At 43.8% G+C, this 16249-nt stretch overlaps 1 protein-coding gene and 1 long non-coding RNA gene across 4 annotated transcripts; one reads left to right on the forward strand and one right to left on the reverse strand.

Moving 5' to 3' along the window:
• Positions 1–2136: 2136 nt before the first annotated feature.
• Positions 2137–10759, reverse strand: LOC104144639 (thiamine transporter 2). Of its 2 annotated transcripts, none has more exons than XM_009675767.2 (6): positions 10600–10759; positions 8235–8400; positions 7110–7932; positions 5384–5576; positions 4209–4350; positions 2137–3029 (listed from the first exon to the last, which is right to left on the reverse strand). In XM_009675767.2, the coding sequence occupies exons 2-6, from the start codon at positions 8382–8384 to the stop codon at positions 2850–2852; spliced, it is 1488 nt and encodes a 495-aa protein (XP_009674062.2). In that variant the 5' UTR covers positions 8385–8400; positions 10600–10759; the 3' UTR covers positions 2137–2849. The 2 variants fall into 2 exon arrangements, with proteins under 2 accessions (XP_009674062.2, XP_068809779.1); XM_068953678.1 differs by lacking the exon at positions 10600–10759 and adding an exon at positions 9859–10537.
• Positions 10749–14432, forward strand: LOC104144638 (uncharacterized). Of its 2 annotated transcripts, none has more exons than XR_011142735.1 (3): positions 10749–11321; positions 13729–13817; positions 13937–14362. It is a non-coding gene; the product is annotated as an uncharacterized lncRNA (long non-coding RNA). The 2 variants fall into 2 exon arrangements; XR_694168.2 differs by lacking the exon at positions 10749–11321 and adding an exon at positions 13326–13492 and having other exon boundaries at positions 13937–14432.
• Positions 14433–16249: the final 1817 nt, after the last annotated feature.

Consider the following 16249-nt stretch of genomic DNA (forward strand, 5'->3'; position numbering starts at 1 on the left):
AGCTGAGGCTTGTTTTACAGCTACAGAAGTATCTCACACCACCCTTAAGCGTAGTGCTCTGGACAGGTGCATGTTTGGAGAACCGAGGCTTATCTCTGCCTCCATGTTTCAAGCTCTTTACAAATGGCTTTGGAGAAAGGGAAAAAGGACCCATGGAGAAAGCACTGCTCGGTAGGTCTGCTGGCCTCCTGGAGGTGGGCTGCTGTCTGGAATTTCTTTGGTAACCCACACAGTGCTTCAGTTGTACCTGCCTGCTTTGAATACAGAGATGTAACTTGCTTGCTGCCTTGTCAGCCTTATTGACTTGCTGGATTGTATCCTCAAGGAAGACTTGTGTCCCGAAACAGTAGTGTTTCCAAGGCAGCCTAATGGCAGTTAGGGTTGTACTCTCATGGGGTTGTAGCTATGGGGAGTGATGTGTTCAGTCCTGGGGTCTTGCACTAACCGGAAATCCTTCAGCTTGCCAGGAAGACAGACAAGCTACTACAGGCAGCTGCAAGGCAAGGAGAATTTATTTGATATTTCCCCTTCCTGAGGTCCAGAGTCCCTGGTCTAACCTCGCTTACAACCTGCTGGGTCTCGAGTATCTAGTCTTCAAAGAGTGTGTGAGCACACAGGTGGATGGATGTGTGCATCTTACTGTTTTGGGATGAACTCCGCAATCAAATGCTGGGTAACACTGATCTGGAGCTGAGAACCCCGGAGAATGTGAGGCCTTACCTTTCTGTTGCGGTTGTCTTCCTCCTCCTTCACCCTGCTCTTCCTAACGCTAGCAGCCTCTCCTGTCTTCCTTCTCCCTCCCCACTGTGCTCCCCCAAACTCCCAATCCCAGAATCTTCCTTTTGGAAATTTGAGAAAATAGAAATCCAAATATATTTGGTTTAAAAATCTCGTCTATTTTCTGAAAATAGTTCTCTACAACTAAAAACTAAATACGTTGTGCTTGCTTGGTCCATTTGCCTTTTAGTGGCATCCCCTATGCATTGAAGACTGTGAGCTCTGACCAGTTCAGAATAGAAGAACTTTTACCATTATTTGTGTTTTCCTAGCTCCTATCCTGAGCTTACTGTTGTTAACTTTTTTCCTGTAATGGCAAAAAATTTCACATGTTGCTAGCATCTGCCTTTGCCAGATGCTACCTGTAGAGGAATATTTATGCTAACCTTCTGTGCTGAAGACAGTTTGAGATCTTGGAGCTAGAAGTTCTGAGTTCCAGTTAACTACCAGTTCCAGGGCCCATATTCAGTCATTTAACTAAATGTCTCAAAAGGAGATCCCTACTCATGAGGGAAAGTAGAAGAAAACAGTCCTTGCTCTATTAATCTCTGTTCCAGTTTGTTGAGGCAGGAATATCATGCCTGTTCCTCAGTAACAGAAGATCCATACTGTGCACAGTATTAAACAACAAGCCTAGAAAATGAGCTGGCTTCGTGTAATCAAGTCCCACCAATTCTTCTTATGATTTAAAACAAATTGCTTCACTTCTGCTTAATCCCACCTCTGGGCAGTTTTCCAAGTTGCAGTATGTGACAATTGTATGAAGTGCACAAATGTCTGCACCAATGATAGCTTGTGTCTCTACAGTAAAAATATTTTTCTGTAAATGCTAAGTATTTTCTATTTTTATTATTTAGAATGTAGTCACTGGAAGCTGGAAACAAAGTGCAGTACAGAAATAACTTTAACATATGGATATATTTTATATTGAATCAGGCATTGCCATGCAAACTCATGTATTAAAATCTCTTCTGTTCTCCCAGACTCACTTTCCTTTGTGCTGGACTAAATTAGTTACAGGACTTAAAGCTGCTTAATAAACTCCGAGATACTGACCCTGCCAAATCCTTGGCGGCGATCAGTGGACCTTCCCTTCTAACTTGGCACTCAAAAGTATGCATGGTGCTAGCTTTTTATTTAAGTTTTCGGTCGTCTTGGATGTCCCTGATAGCCTGGAACGTTCCTGTGCAGAATCAGCCAGATTTCTCCACAATGCGCTTTGCTGATCTTAGTCCACGCTACTTATTCCTCCTCCCTCTTTTTTCTTCTCTCTTTTTTTCCCTCCCTTCTCCTGTTGAAACGGGAAAGTGCTTGGTCCTGAATGTAATTTAATTGGAAGCACAAAGGATACGAGTGGGATTCTTTTTTTTTTTTTTTTTTTTTTCCTGATTCTGAAATTCTTGCTCTTCTGGGTTGAAATCGCTATGGATTCAGCACAGTGTTCAGGTTGCAGCTTTCAAACGCCAGCCAATGACTGTGGCTTAGCTGTGTTTCAGTTGAACCTTTTCAGCTTTACTCTGCAAGCCCTGTCTTTCTAAACCGCTGTGCGTCACGTGGGCTTTTAAATTAGATGAGAGGAGTCGGTCACCGTATCACCTGTAGTTAGGAAAGAATATCATGGTGCAAACGACGCTGTCGTCCTTGGTTTAGAGCAAGGTACGTGCAAAGGGGGGGGAACAGACCCTTCACTTGCCTGCATGAGCAAATCCGCATGGAAGCGACTTGCCAGCACTGTATAAAAGAGCTGGAGCAAGCAAGGCAAGGTGAACTCTTGTTTTTTGCAGTCATGGCACAGTGGGATGCCAACGATGCTTTGTTTTTGTAGATAAGTTGTTGCTGTTAGGTTATTTATAGGCAAGCAAATAAGAATCTAAAGCAACTTATTTCCTATAGGCACAGTGCCAGTATGATGACCTCTTTCTTAGCTTACGTATGTTGCAAAGCAGTGCTGTAATGACTCAGTAAAACTCTTCAGGGCTATGTTGTATGTTCCTCTTGCGCTGCTGTTCCCCACGTGCTGCAGTAGGAGCTCTTCTCCTGCGAGGGCTTGGCCGGGTGAGCCTGCCTGCCTGTCACAGCCGTGTTGTATAGACAGCTATGATATGCTGTTTTGATTTGTGTTCAGCAAGGCTGAGAGGCTCTTCACAAAATCTCAGTATTTTCCTTTTGCATTTGATTGCAACAAGCATGCAAATGCTTCTGAGCAAGAAAATCCCAGCTATGACTGCAAAGTAGCTGCCATAAATTAAAAACTGGAAGGAGAGGGGAGAAGCAGAAGAATTAATAAAAAAACCACATGCTATAGAAGCACTGCTTTTTCTGGAGACAACAGACCTTCTGCTACTTTGTCTACCCATGCAAAATCTTAGTTTTTTCAGCAAACAGCAGATCTTTGAGGGGCAAAGAACTACCATGTTGCTTCTAATCCTTATTCCTCTTATTAAATGTCAGGGGGATAGGGATGAGCAGAATTTTTTTTTCTCTACTATTGCTAAATGTAGAAGTAGTTTCGTTACCAGCATGTCCATTACCCACGTAGTCATGAATAATGTAAGTAAAGAGTCTGAGTTAGTCCTGATCTGCTTTCACTTGCACTTTTTAGTAGTGTTACCAAACTGGCTTCAGTAAGTAGACCATGAATTCGTATCGCAGTTTCCAACAACAGTAGCAAACCTATTTATGAAGCGTCATACACACTCCTGGCCGTAGCTGTTAATCTTGTTAAGTGACTTGTGCCTTCTGCAGGCAGCATGTCTGAATAGCTTTAGTTTTTTCAAATCTGTGGCAGCAGGAATGTGTCCTAGCTGAGATACCATTTGGCAAATGCAGAAGTTGTCAATTTGAAATGACTCCAACAGCCCAGTGGAACTGGGCTGACTGAAGTTATGGAAGCTGCGATGTGAGATATCCTACCCTTATTAAAGTCCCCAGACTACAGGCAGAAAGACTCTTACTCGTGTTAGAATACAAATCAGCCTTACTCCTGAGCTGGAATAAGAAGGCAGATGTCCTTGTTGCTTGAACTGAAGTAATTCAGTAATTCAAGCTGTCCCTTATGGTCCTGGACTTCCCTAATACCAAACCATGTGGTCATGTTGATTGTGTCTGAAAACCAGCCTGACGTTTTGGGCAGAGAGGATGTTAATGAGGGTCCTACTAACTAGCAAAGGCTGGTCAGATAGCAGTGCCTGGTTATTTAGGGTTTGGTGCATCTGTCTCTAAAAATTCATAGTCCAGCATAAATAACCCTAAATGCTGTACTGAAAGGCAGGAGGGAAGAATAAGTCACACAAGTGAAAAGCAAGATCCCTTGTTTTCTGCAGAAGAAAGAGGAAACTAACGTGTCCTTTGGAATTGCAATTTTTTTTTTGGTGAATTTTTAAAGATGACCTGGCTAAGCAGTAAATGGGAAGTAAGTTAAGAGCACTTACCTGAATTACTATGTCCAGTCCCAGGCCTTTTAAATCCACTACAACTACTGTAAGAATGGTCTGAATCACCAGTGCAAGGAAGTTGTTGAAGCCAAACATCAACGCGTAGCGCTCCATGCTCAGATTGACAGCGATCTGGAATCTGACGTGAGACTGGCAGGTCAGCTTCCCACCCCGCATTAAGGTGCCGGTGTAACTATCGCTCTCCGTTTAATTAGTAAAGAGAAACAATTCATACACACGATAGGACAAGGACAGGGTAAATGGTGTTTCATTTGTTTGCTTGGTCTAAACAACGTCTTGACTAACCTAGGTGTATTTTAACACTGTTGCTCGTCTGTGTTTCTTTCCCAAACCACATTATCAGGTGATCTGCTTTATCCAGTAGGATATCAGATCTCTTTAATCTTCTTTTTTTTTTTTTTTTTTTTTTACCCTCTTTACCTTCAGACTGTGCCAGTCCCAGCCAGATGATCTAGCTGCTCGCCTGTCATTCCGGTCTGGGCTCTCATAACCCTTGGCGATTCTGGTAGGGCTTCTTCTGAGTGCTTGAGCACTGCTTCACTTAGCAGGCTTGTTTAAAACTCTTAGTAATGCCACAAATTATGTCCTGAGAGGTTCAAGTTGGACATAAGGAGGGAAAATAAAAATTTCCCTAGGGAAACTGCAGCACTGGGCCAGGTTTCCCAGACATGCTGTAGAGCCTCCATGGTTGGAGGCTTTCAAGATATGGCTAGACAAAACTATGACCTGGTATGGTGTTGGCAGGAGTTCTGCTCTGGCTGCATGGTCACCATGGATTTCTTCCAACCAGCTTTTCTATGATGATGTCACTTTTTGCTTTGCAGTTTGACATTGGAGGTAGTATACAACTTATTTTTGTTGACAGCCTGTAGATTTCCTTTCCAGTATTTCTTTGACAATGTTGTGAAATCTGTCCTTGCAATATCTACCTTCCATGCTTCTGTCTGATAGTTTTTCTTTTATGGTTGTTTAGAAGGATGAACCTAATGTGACTGGACACTTAACTGCTTAAAGACAATGATACTTATGTATAGCATTAGATGACCTACCTCTGAATAAGAGGAAGGATGTACAAAATAAACTTAAAAATATCTTGTTACTATTGTGCAGACTGTACGGGTTCTGTGCAAACTGTCAGGGTTTATACTTACGTTGCTATTGTTATAAGGAGCATATAGCATGCCTTGAAAACAAGGTAGCTGGCATAACCTGCCCAGATGTTGGCAGTAAAGTGCATGAGAAATAGACAACCAGCATCCATCGCAGAGAAGACTCCCAAAGCCAGTTCTCCAAAAAGATCCCAGTTCACTTTCACATATCCTACTGTTAAAGATGCTACTGAGCCTAGAAAGAGAGAAGAACATACAAATATTGTATCTATTGTACAGCGAAGTTTTAACACCCTCATGTTTCAAAAGCCAGCACTGAATAATTAAGTAGAATTATCTGGAGTGTTTTCAAAGTATTTCTAATCATTTCTGAAGTTGTGCAGAAGACCAGTCGCTTTTAGAGAACAGCATAAATCAAGTCCCTCTTGCTCTTTTCTTGGTGACAAGTCTGATGTGGTTCTACTGCACTTCTTTCATATAACACTTTATCTGATGGAATCACTTCTTAGGTGAAAGTCCCAGCATATATCCCTACAGAGCAAATTAGGAACAGATTTGGTTAAAGGCAGATGGAAAAACACTTCTCTATGACAGCTAAAGAGACAATTCTTCCAGCTTCTACTAGTTTACCTCACAGCTGAGATAGTAAACTTACCGTCCAGCTTAATAGTTGACTTCTGTGCAGCTCATAAAGGGGCTAAACTGCCAAAAAGGAAACTTTGTGAAGCATCAAGTAAGTATATTCAGGGAAATGAGAAAGGATAGGCACTGATTAGCAGCTGGTGGCTCTGCTACAAAGACACATCTGTTGTAAAGATAAGCCATCTGACTAGGCATCTTAGGGGTCTTGCACAATTCAGAAACTTCTGTACCTCCACATTGAAAATCTTAAGGCAATTCTAAGAATAATTCATCGAGGCACTACAGGAATTCCGCATTTCTAATGCATGATTCAGGCGATCTGTATTAGTTGTCTACCCTGATGAGACTGATTTTTATCTTAGGAATACCTTTCCTAAGGTTTCCCCTTGGTGATTCAGATTACTCTTAAGCATTAAGTACACTGTAGACAAATACATCTGACCCGGTTGGTCACACTCCAATGTCTTGTGCAAGTCCTTTAGTGCAGCAAAATCTGAGTATGTGAAATGCTGCCAAGTCAGGGCGGTATCCCCGACGTTACTTTTGAATAACATTACATTGTTTATAATGTGTGGACAACTGCTTCAGGTGCAAAAGAACAATGGTTACCACCAGTAACATAATGAATTCAGCTCATACTCTTTCCACAAACCTCAGTGTCTTGGAATGACTGAAATTCTTTGCCTCCGGCTGTGCAGGAATATTTCACTAGAGAAAGACCTTAATGAGAGTTTTATATTCTTTTCATATGAAACATTTATGGAAAGCTCCTCTCTCCTTCAAAAGTTGATACTATTGCTATGGGAACCACAGTGATGCTTATTTGGAAAAAAATAACCTTGGCAAAAGAAATATTGGTGTATCTGAATGAATTTAGCAGCTGGATGCAAGACCCATGTGACTTGCCCACTCTTTGTGGGCTGATAAGATAAAGCTGGGTGCCCCAGTTGGACAGAAAAATAGAACAGCTTGCATTTTCACTGTTTTGCACATCCAAAAGACAGAACTTGACTGTACAAAGCATATATTGTTTTTCTGAAATATCTGCAGTGGACTAAAACCTGCTAAAAAGAACTTTAGAAGCTACTTTTGAGACAGTGTCTAAGAATCTATCTTGTTAACTTACTCAAAAGAGTTGCTATTGCTTCGACAGCTCCATTATAGACCGCAGAGCTATGAGAGGGGGCTCTGAAGTCCCACAGCACTTGGATATAGTTCACAACCTGGTTAAAGCCTGCTGTGGCCAGAGCCCACCACAGGGACCAGTAAAGAAGTTTTCTAGAGCCATAGCAATCCCGTAAGTCCCAGCACAGCTGCACCAGCACCCTGAGTGCCTGATTCTGGGGCTGGGCTTGGTCAGCCGGCTGCTCGGGTGTTGGTCTTGTGTCGGGTGGTGCAGGGGCTCCGTCCCCCTGGCAGCCGGAGGGCTCGTTGGGGCCGGAGGTACTTGACTCTGGACTTTTAACTGTTCCGTGGAGATGTTCTGGGGAAGCGTCTTTATGGAAGAACATACTCTTCTGGGGCGTTGGGAGGAAAAACGAGCACGCGAACGCTAAGGATAGGGAAGCCAAAGTAATGGCGTTGAGGTGGAAGTAGGAGACGTGGGCCAAGGAAACCAGAAGCTGTCCCAGCACTGCAGCAACGGTGGCCGCCGCAAGGGTGATGCTGCGGCAGTAGCTGGTCGCTTTCTGGTAGTGCTCGGTGCTGACGACGCTGTAGATGTAGGCGTAATAGGCGACCTCGGTGGCTGTCACCATGCCGTAGAAGAACTCCACCACCTGCATGGCCACCACTCCGTGTGCAAAGAGGAGCAAGAGCCATGTGATGATGAAGCTGACGCCCTGCAGGATGATGATGGGCTTGTAGCGTGCGTAGTCCGTAATCAAGAAGACGGGGAAAAGGAGCGCCAGGTAGGAGTATGTCCAAACTGGGAAAATCTGGTTTGTCACCTAGAAGGCAAAAGAGGAAATCTGTTATTGATTTCAGGGAAGGGAGATTCATTTGTTCGAAATGGCTTTGTAGAGGGAAATTCTTGCTATGGAAGGATTAATAAAATATACAACCACATTGATCTGAAGCACTGTATGTTCAGCAGGCAACAGTATCTTTAATTTTTCCAGTTCTTTTGATATATATTTTGAGTCTACTTTATGCCACCTCTAGCAAATTGTAACCTGTAAAAGCCTTTTGATATCTTTGCTTTTTGTCTTTTGGTGGTCCACACAAAAGAAAAGGTAGAATAAAACCATACCTCATCTATGGTCAGGTTTTTGTCTGGTGCTGTTAGATAAGGGATTAGAAAAGGTTCTGATGGCTTCATCATATAGAAGAATCCATAGATGCAGAGGATCACAGTGGGAAAAATCCAGGTGCCGCTTTTTTCTTGTGTCCAGCAGCCCATGACCTGCGCAGCAAAGCTGAGGAAGGAAGAAGTTAGGATGGTACTATTCATGCAAGCAGAAAGATGCTCTGTAATTTATCTTTGTTTTGTGGTTTCTAATGCTAGAGTGCTCTTTGGTTGGCAATGGGAAAACATTTTTCTTTATAACTTGAGTGAACAGCTTTGTGCACCTCTCATTGCTTCTATGACTTCATGGATGGTGACCTGGAAGATCTTTAATGGGGAGATGAATTATGCTGTCATTCTGCACAGGCCAAGCAGACCACAGGAAAAGCCGTCCTAGACAAAAGTCAGCGTGGACAGCTGAGTACTGAGATCTTATTTGACACTATAGCTCATCACTGCCTTTTTGAATCAGGAGTTACTAGCTCAAATTAACAGATTTCCTTGTTGGCCTCCTTGTTGTGTATTGCTCTCCTGCAAGCAGAGAGGTGGGAACTAACGGCTGAAGGAAGTATGAATGGGGTACATGCAGAGGAAATGCGGAGAAAGTAAGTTATGCTCCGTATTCATGTTGGTAGGATGCAAAGTTACTTAAGAATGTGATACATAAAATACAAGACAGCAAGGGTTTTACATTTTATGTCATAACTTCACACTGATGTTGCAGTTGCCAACAACCTGACGCACTAAGAAATGGATGTGGAGCCAATGGCTTATTGGCGTAAATTAAATAACGTGCATTTTTTTCATTTTGTGCATGAGTTTTGAAACCGCTGACGGAGTTTACAGCAGGAATGAATGTAGCTATGTCAGTTCTGCAGTGTGAACCACTAGAGGGCAAGATGACCCCAGCAAAGGAAACGTGCGTCTGGGTGGAATACGGGACTTGTTCAGAGCGCTCCAGCAATGAGGCACTTCTCCTTCTCCCTTCCCTGCTGTCGCAATCGCTTCTGCTGAGAGCGCTGCTCCGGCAGTTTTGGCCCTGCCCAACCTTCCCACTTAGACCATAACATCCCCTTGCTCTCCTTTCACGTGACAATAGTTAAGGTGTTACAGCATCCTAGTGCTACGTGAAAGCATGTGAATGCTTCACCTGGTACGATGAGGTTATAAGAATGGTGTCCAGAAGTGGAAAGAAGGGGGGGAAAAAGTGTCTTTAGCACTCTAATGAAGAATGGTCGTAAGAGTTAGCTCTGTAACCGATGGAGGCTATATTTTTCACTCCCCAGGTTAGATTCTTGGATTATGCTTGCCCTAAACAGTTTGAGGTCTTGCTGTGTCTGCTTTGCCCCGGCAGGCCGTGTGCAGCGAGTGCAGCAGGCCTCACTACAACGCGCTCTGCACATCCTCTGAAAACGCCCTGCGTCTTGGGGCGCTGGAGAGGCCCAGCCTGACTTCCAGGGCCGCTGGATGCTGCGGCGCTCCCAGGGGCTCGCCGGGCGCCTCCGACGCCGGCAATCTCTGAGGGGGCTGCGCCATCGAGCACAGTAATCTCCTTGTTGAGCTGTGTACAGAAAAACTTTAAACTCACCCTGGTGACAGCGTCCCTGCAGTCGCAGTGCATGTGCTGCAGCTACCGCATCTGTCTGTTTGGTTTTTCCTACTAGAAATGTACCTCTTCTATAGACATGCTCTGTGAGGAGCCTGTGCTGGCCTGGTAGATAAATCAGGCAAGAAGTTTCCTCCTTGATTTAAGCAGCCGTGCAGGCAAAACCTGCCACCGGTGCGGAGCTGGGCAGCGGCGTGAGCGGAGGGTTTGTGGGAGGTGGGTGCCGCTCGCCCGCCCGCCTGCCCGCTGCCGCCGGGCTGCCCGCTCAGCAGCTCGCTTCGCACCTGACACCACGGCGGCGGCAAAGGGCGCTGTGGTGGAGCCGGCTCGGCTCTGTCGGCCTCTGGTATCACAGCGCCTTCCGGCATCTATAACCACAAACCTCTAACAGAAAGATCCGTACCCTGCTGCTTCAGCAGGGAGGGATCCAGCTTGCTCCCTTTCATTTACCCCTTAGGTTTAGGTTTGTCTTTTATAATTTTTTTCCTGAACTTTTTGAGAGATGACGGGATGCCTTGCTATCGCTCCGCAGCAAGACCTCTCCTGTTTCTTGTTCCCCCCATCAATTCTTGGATCATGCCAGAGCCGCTGGCTCTTTTCCTACGCAGCCTGACCCACTCCCCCCCCACCCCGGGCTAATGCGCTAGGCTGCTCTCTCCTTTCCTCCCTCTTTCCTTTGTCCCTGAGGGATTTCTGATTTCTTATGCTCAAATATAATCATACCTTGTCTGCTGGGGCTCTTTCTTTTTTGCTTCCTTGGTAAAGGTCCCCTTTTAATATCTCTGTCTCCTTCTTCTGGCTGTCCTTGTATTCCAGCTACTGGACTCTAGTTTTATCGTGCTTTTCCTGTTCTTCTGGTATTTCAGCTGGCTCTCATGACACCTCCTTTGAAAATATTTCCGGCTGTCTTGCCTTCAGCATCCACCTTCAGCACCCTTAAAGGAACAGCCAGCTAATCCAGGCCTGTTCTCGCTGTGACGGGTCCCAAAGGCAGCAGTCACTCAAGACTGAAACCGTGGTTTAGTGCTCGACTGATACAAACACGACAGAGCTGATCCTTTTCCCAAAGAATTTCAGATCTCTTTAATGGTGTAAATGGTTTGGGACCTGCCTGTGCCTGAGACTGGTCCATGTTAAGGATGGTGCAGTAGCTACACCTGGGCAATGACAGAGGTGAGAGAGAACTGAGACCAGTGTCATGAGGTTAAATAGCTTCCTGGCTGAGTATGTGGGGTTTCGTACTATTCTGAGAGGTTTAAAAAGTAAAACACTGCTCCGCTTCCCCCGACTGTTGTTTGTTAGCAAATTTCTCAGATCTTTTGCTTTGGCTAGTTCTCATGGCCCCACTGAAGACGAAGCAGATGGCCCCATGCTCACCTTCACGAGAGCCTGCGGCACTCAAACAGTGAAGGATGCGAGCTGGAGCATGCCGATTTGCACAAACTGTACGTACCCGAGCATCAACACAGGTCTCTCTCTTTTTCTGACAGCTGCCTGTCTGATAGCATATAAGCCTGGAACAAGGGATATAATAATCTATAACATATTTATAAAATGAACTTAAATGAAATATTTATAAGATAAATGTAATATATATTTAGTAATTTAGGAATGTGGTCGATACAGCAAGAAAACAATAAATTTGCAGCTAACACTGAATTATCCAATAATTTCTGAGAAAGCATTCTTAGTGCCTGAGCAGTAAAAGGATGGGGTGACATTAGAATGGGGAAATGCATATGAATAAGAAAAATGTAAGAAATTCCCTGTTGGGTCAGAGCAGTGGCCCAGCTAGGCCAGTATCACGCCTTCAGCTGTGGCTTCAGCTGGGACACTTTTTGCAGCTCTTGGCCTCCTACTGCTCAGCCCTCAGAGTTATTGGATTAGTGATGTTAAAGGGTACTTCCCTGCCTATTGCCTTTAATCACCTGCTTATAGACTTGTTATCTGCAAATCTGTCTAATCCTTCCTGAGCTGGTGTACACTTGCGTGAGCTGTTGTGCCATTTGTGAAACTAATGTGTGACAGGGACGTAATAATGCCTGTTGGCACTTTCCCTGCCATCAGTCACCGGCTGACAACGATGCTAGAGCTCTTTTGGTTCATGCTCGCGGCGTGTTTACTTCAACCTGCTGCGATAGGTGACGACCCCTTTGAAAGGATGAGACTTTGCACACAATTTTGTTCTCGAGCTCTCTTGTTGAAGTACAGGGTAGTTCTGTTGAAATGAACAGAGCTACTCTGGGTTTATGCTGACTTAAGATCAGAATCCAACCCAAATTTTTTGGTGCTAAAAAAACAAAGCTATGTTTTTCCTCTAATGTAATAATGAGAAAGAATGAGTTAAGTAACTTCCAGTTACTGATGTTTGGGGTTTTTTTCTGCTTTCAGATCCCCTGTCTTTCATCGTCTGTTAGCTCTTCTTTCCACGCTCCTTGGGCCATCTCTTTTGCACAGAAAACTTCGTCCTTTTTTCCTGACTCATGTCCAAATAACAAACAAAAGAAAGACTACAATGGGCTTATGCACTCTTTTGGTCAACTAAAGCCCTATGTCATAAGCTGCTTAGAGCCAGGCTCAGCTGCTGGATTCCAAGGGGTCTGTGCTTTTTATGCTGAGTTTGAATTTAGTGCGTTCTGGAGTTGACGTGTGTACCCTGCCATCACCCTCCCCCCCCCCCCCCATTAATTTGTAGGTGACATCCAAATTCTATTTGGGTTTGGTGGGGAAAGGAAGACTAAGTAAGATCCAGAGAAAAGGTCAATTTTATAGTAGTGGCATACCCTAACGAGTTAATATGGGCTGTAATGCATTAAGGAGACGGGGAAACTCTGGAGAGAGGACAAGGGGAAGCAGAGAGCAAGCCTGCAAACCTCAGTCTCCCTAGGACTTCTCCTGCCACTGCTGCCTCCAGGCCCTTGGCTCTGCACCATGTCCAAGAGCCTCACATTAGCTCTCCAAGGCACCTCACATTGGGGCTCTGTCGGAGCTCGTTCTCAAACTGGCTAGTTGGCTGCTGACTTGGGCGTGGACTCTCAGCTCCCAAATCATGCCTGTTTCTTGACACCTACACTGCTTGGGAGAACAGGTATTGCAAATCAAATGGAAGGCTTGTACTTTTCAGAGACTTTGTACTATACTCTCTTAAAGAGTTGTACCAGATAAAATTTACTGTAGCTAATACCAGAAATTTTTCTTAATTGGTGGTCAAATACAGTCCATGTACATAAAGATCATAATGCCAGTTATGAAGATTAAACTACCTCTTTGCTGGGGTTCTTCAGACTCAGGCTTTTTCACAGAGCAATTTAACTTCTTGATTTATGGATGAACAGATCCATCTCTTTCTCGTGCACTAAATGCCTATTTTGAGAACTAGCAGCTCTTTGCAGTCTGGGCCTAAGCCCCGCTGTGCTCAGGTGAGGGTTTCCATTACTTGCCTTTCAGTATCTGGAGCTAACAGCTGAGCCTAGCAGAGGCGAGTTCCTAGCAAGATATGGAAAGGATGTCCAGGCAGATCCTCAGCTGGAATTCATGGCCCTCGATTCATCAGAAATCCAGTTTGGATACAGGCCTGCCATGTTCAATCTATGAAAACTATTTGCGGTGACTAAAGGTAATAGCTCACACTAAAATGAAATGAAGCAGATATTTTTGCTCTTTTCTCCACCTGAGGCTTATGGAATAAATTAATCCTTGGTTTAACTCTTCTGAACAGAGCTCAAAGGAAGTCTGAATGGGGTGCATGCAGAGGGAGTGTGGAGAAAGTTATGCTCCGTATTCATGTTGATACAGGCAATACTGGGAATCTAAACTAAATCTAATCTAAACTACTACTTGTACCTTTTCCAGCCATCCGGAGCATGGTTGTTGCCAACTGGGATTTCCAGCAGTCTGCTTATGACTTTCATCCACTTAATTCCTCAGAAGGTTTTTTTCAGGTAAAAAAATTGTTTAAATCCTTAAATATTTTCAGAAAGTGTTTTTCTTCAAACTTTTTTTTTCTTCAGTGTGTCATTAATCACTTTTGGTCATTTGGGGTTCATTCTTTTTCTTACAGGCTTTCTTTGTGGCTGCACACTGGGATGCCTGTACGAGTCAGGACGGGAGCTCTTGCTGGAACATGCTACCAAAGTAGCCTGGGGCACACAGGGCTTTTGTGCTGAGTTCTGCGATGTGTTGAACCTACTTTGTTTGAGGAGGCACACTTTAGCTCCCCGTTTGTACACTGCTAGCTTTGCACCAGTGCTGGGTTGAAGGAGTGCTTTATCTTGTTAATCTCCCAATTTTTATTAGCTATGGAAAGTTAACTTTAGTATCTTCAGCTTTTCTGAGAATAAAATTCCTGGTTGGATCTTCTTGGTTTTGGTTGTTTTCATTGTTGAATTAACGCAGATCAACAGGTCAATTGCAGGTCAACATCTCCGTATTTGTGAGTAGCGTGGGGCGTAGCACCCAATTTACAGCAGACATCCCCTAAAAACTTTGCGAAAAATTCACAGGGAGGTACGGCCAGGGAGCTGCACTGTGACTCTCTAACTTGCTGTCTTTTGTTTAAAAAAAAAAAAAAAAAAAAGCCTGTCACACTTTGGTGGGTTTCCTAGTACTGATGTTTCATATTGTCTGCAGACTGGGTTTGTTAGTTGGCGAAGAACCTCGTACTTTCTGGTTTACTCGGTGTGGCTAGCTTTCTCTGTTTGGCGCAAAATACACCTTCTGCATTGTAATTCCCAGCTGAGGGAGTGAGAAGCAGTGGTCCAGAGGGGCCACTGAGCTGAGCTGGAAAACATTCAGGGCTGTGAAGGTATCTGTCGATACTGTTCTGCTACAAAATTCACTGTTCAAAGTGATGCTGTTTCTGAGCTTTGAGCCATATTCCCCTTTGATGTATAGGCCTGAGAATGCTAGAATGTTCAATTTCAACGCTTTCACTTTAGTTCTTATGGTTCAAAACTACTTGTGAACAAAGAAACAGGTAAGTCAAATAGATAATAAAACTTCCAGACTTGAGTAGAAAGATGATATTTTAAGTATGTGTTCCTTCTTGGCATCAGGGTCTATTTCTGTTGCAACTGTATCAGTAGAAAAAAAATTGACTTAAAACCATTAAGACAGAAAGAACCTAAACCCAAAAGTAGTGTGATCCCACAGGAAATTGGAGAAAGCCTTATGGAAGGCAGGGGGATATGTCTGCAATGGTTTCTTTTGTTTTCCTTATGTTTTCCTGCCAGATCATAAGCAGAGGAACTACTACTTCCTCAGTAGGAGTCTGTGGGAATTTTCCTTTTATTTGAACTTATGTGGTGGTTGCTGCAGGTCCAGAGCTGACACGTGTGCAAATGCTGGCTGCAAGTGGGCAGTACTGGACTGGTTTTCCTCTGTCCCATACACTGTGTCTGCCAGCTTGTACAATGGTGTGGAAGTCACTGGTGTTCAAAGAGCAGTCTGAGGGTATTTCTGGACTAAACAGAAGATAAATGATACTAGTGAGAAAGAAGTGGCTTGAATTTTTGTTGTGACTGCTAAACCATACTTCACCTTCACTTTAAGATTGTCAGTGTGGTTCACAAGTTGGCTTTGAACTCTTCACTTCTGCAAAAAATGTGGTTGAGAAAAAAGACATCTATTTTATATGGCTACTGAGAAAATCTTGCTCTCTGGTAGACTTAATATTTTAGTACTTCCTTTAGTATATGAGCTACATGTTGTATGCAAGAATGAAACGATCCTTCTCAAAAAATACCCAATGCTGTAAAAGTCACAACCTGTTTTCTCATCAGTGCCGACCACAGATCCTTCCCATGACAGCTATGTTCCACGTGACCGGTGAGCCAGACAGGGTCAGTGGGTGCCTTGCATCCGAAGAGAAGGTTATTAGGTAAGTGGTCTCTGGATACAGAACTTCTCCCAACTTTGCTGATTTTTGTTTGTTTTCTGTTTTTTTGCAAATCCCCCTTTTTTTTTCATTCAGTTCAACCAATGTTCAACCCTGTAACAAAATAATGAATAAAGATAGTTCCCTGAAGAGATGAAGAGAATAAAATCTCTTAGGCTTTACTTTTAAAATTTGTAGCGGACTTAAGTGACATGTAGATGTGTACAGTATGCAAATCCTAGCACCTTAATTAAACAAAGAAAACCAAAAAACAACCCTCCTGCGCACACCCCCCCCCCCCAAAACATCAGTCTCCTGCTCTGGGAAGATCTCTACTTGAGGGTTAAACATAGTCACTTTGTCATCCTATATGCATTTATTGTAAAGGTGCCATATAATCTAATTCAACATACACTTTTAACTTGTCCCTGGAGCCTTTTTTTTTTTTTTGATTGCATACTGTCTTGATCTCCAGTTAAGTAACACAAAGGAAATGAT

The sequence above is a fragment of the Struthio camelus genome, chromosome 9 (assembly GCF_040807025.1).
Source record: "Struthio camelus isolate bStrCam1 chromosome 9, bStrCam1.hap1, whole genome shotgun sequence".
Lineage (NCBI taxonomy): Eukaryota > Metazoa > Chordata > Aves > Struthioniformes > Struthionidae > Struthio > Struthio camelus.

Coding starts and splice junctions, on each gene's coding strand:
- LOC104144639 (XM_009675767.2), bottom strand. CDS start 8,384: ATGGGCTGCTGGACACAAGAAAAAAGCGGCACCTGGATTTTTCCCACT. Junction 4,351..5,383: donor CTCCTTATAACAATAGCAAC/GTAAGTATAAAC, acceptor GTCTCACGTCAG/ATTCCAGATCGCTGTCAATC. Junction 3,030..4,208: donor GACTGGACATAGTAATTCAG/GTAAGTGCTCTT, acceptor CTCTCCTTCCAG/TTTTTAATTTATGGCAGCTA.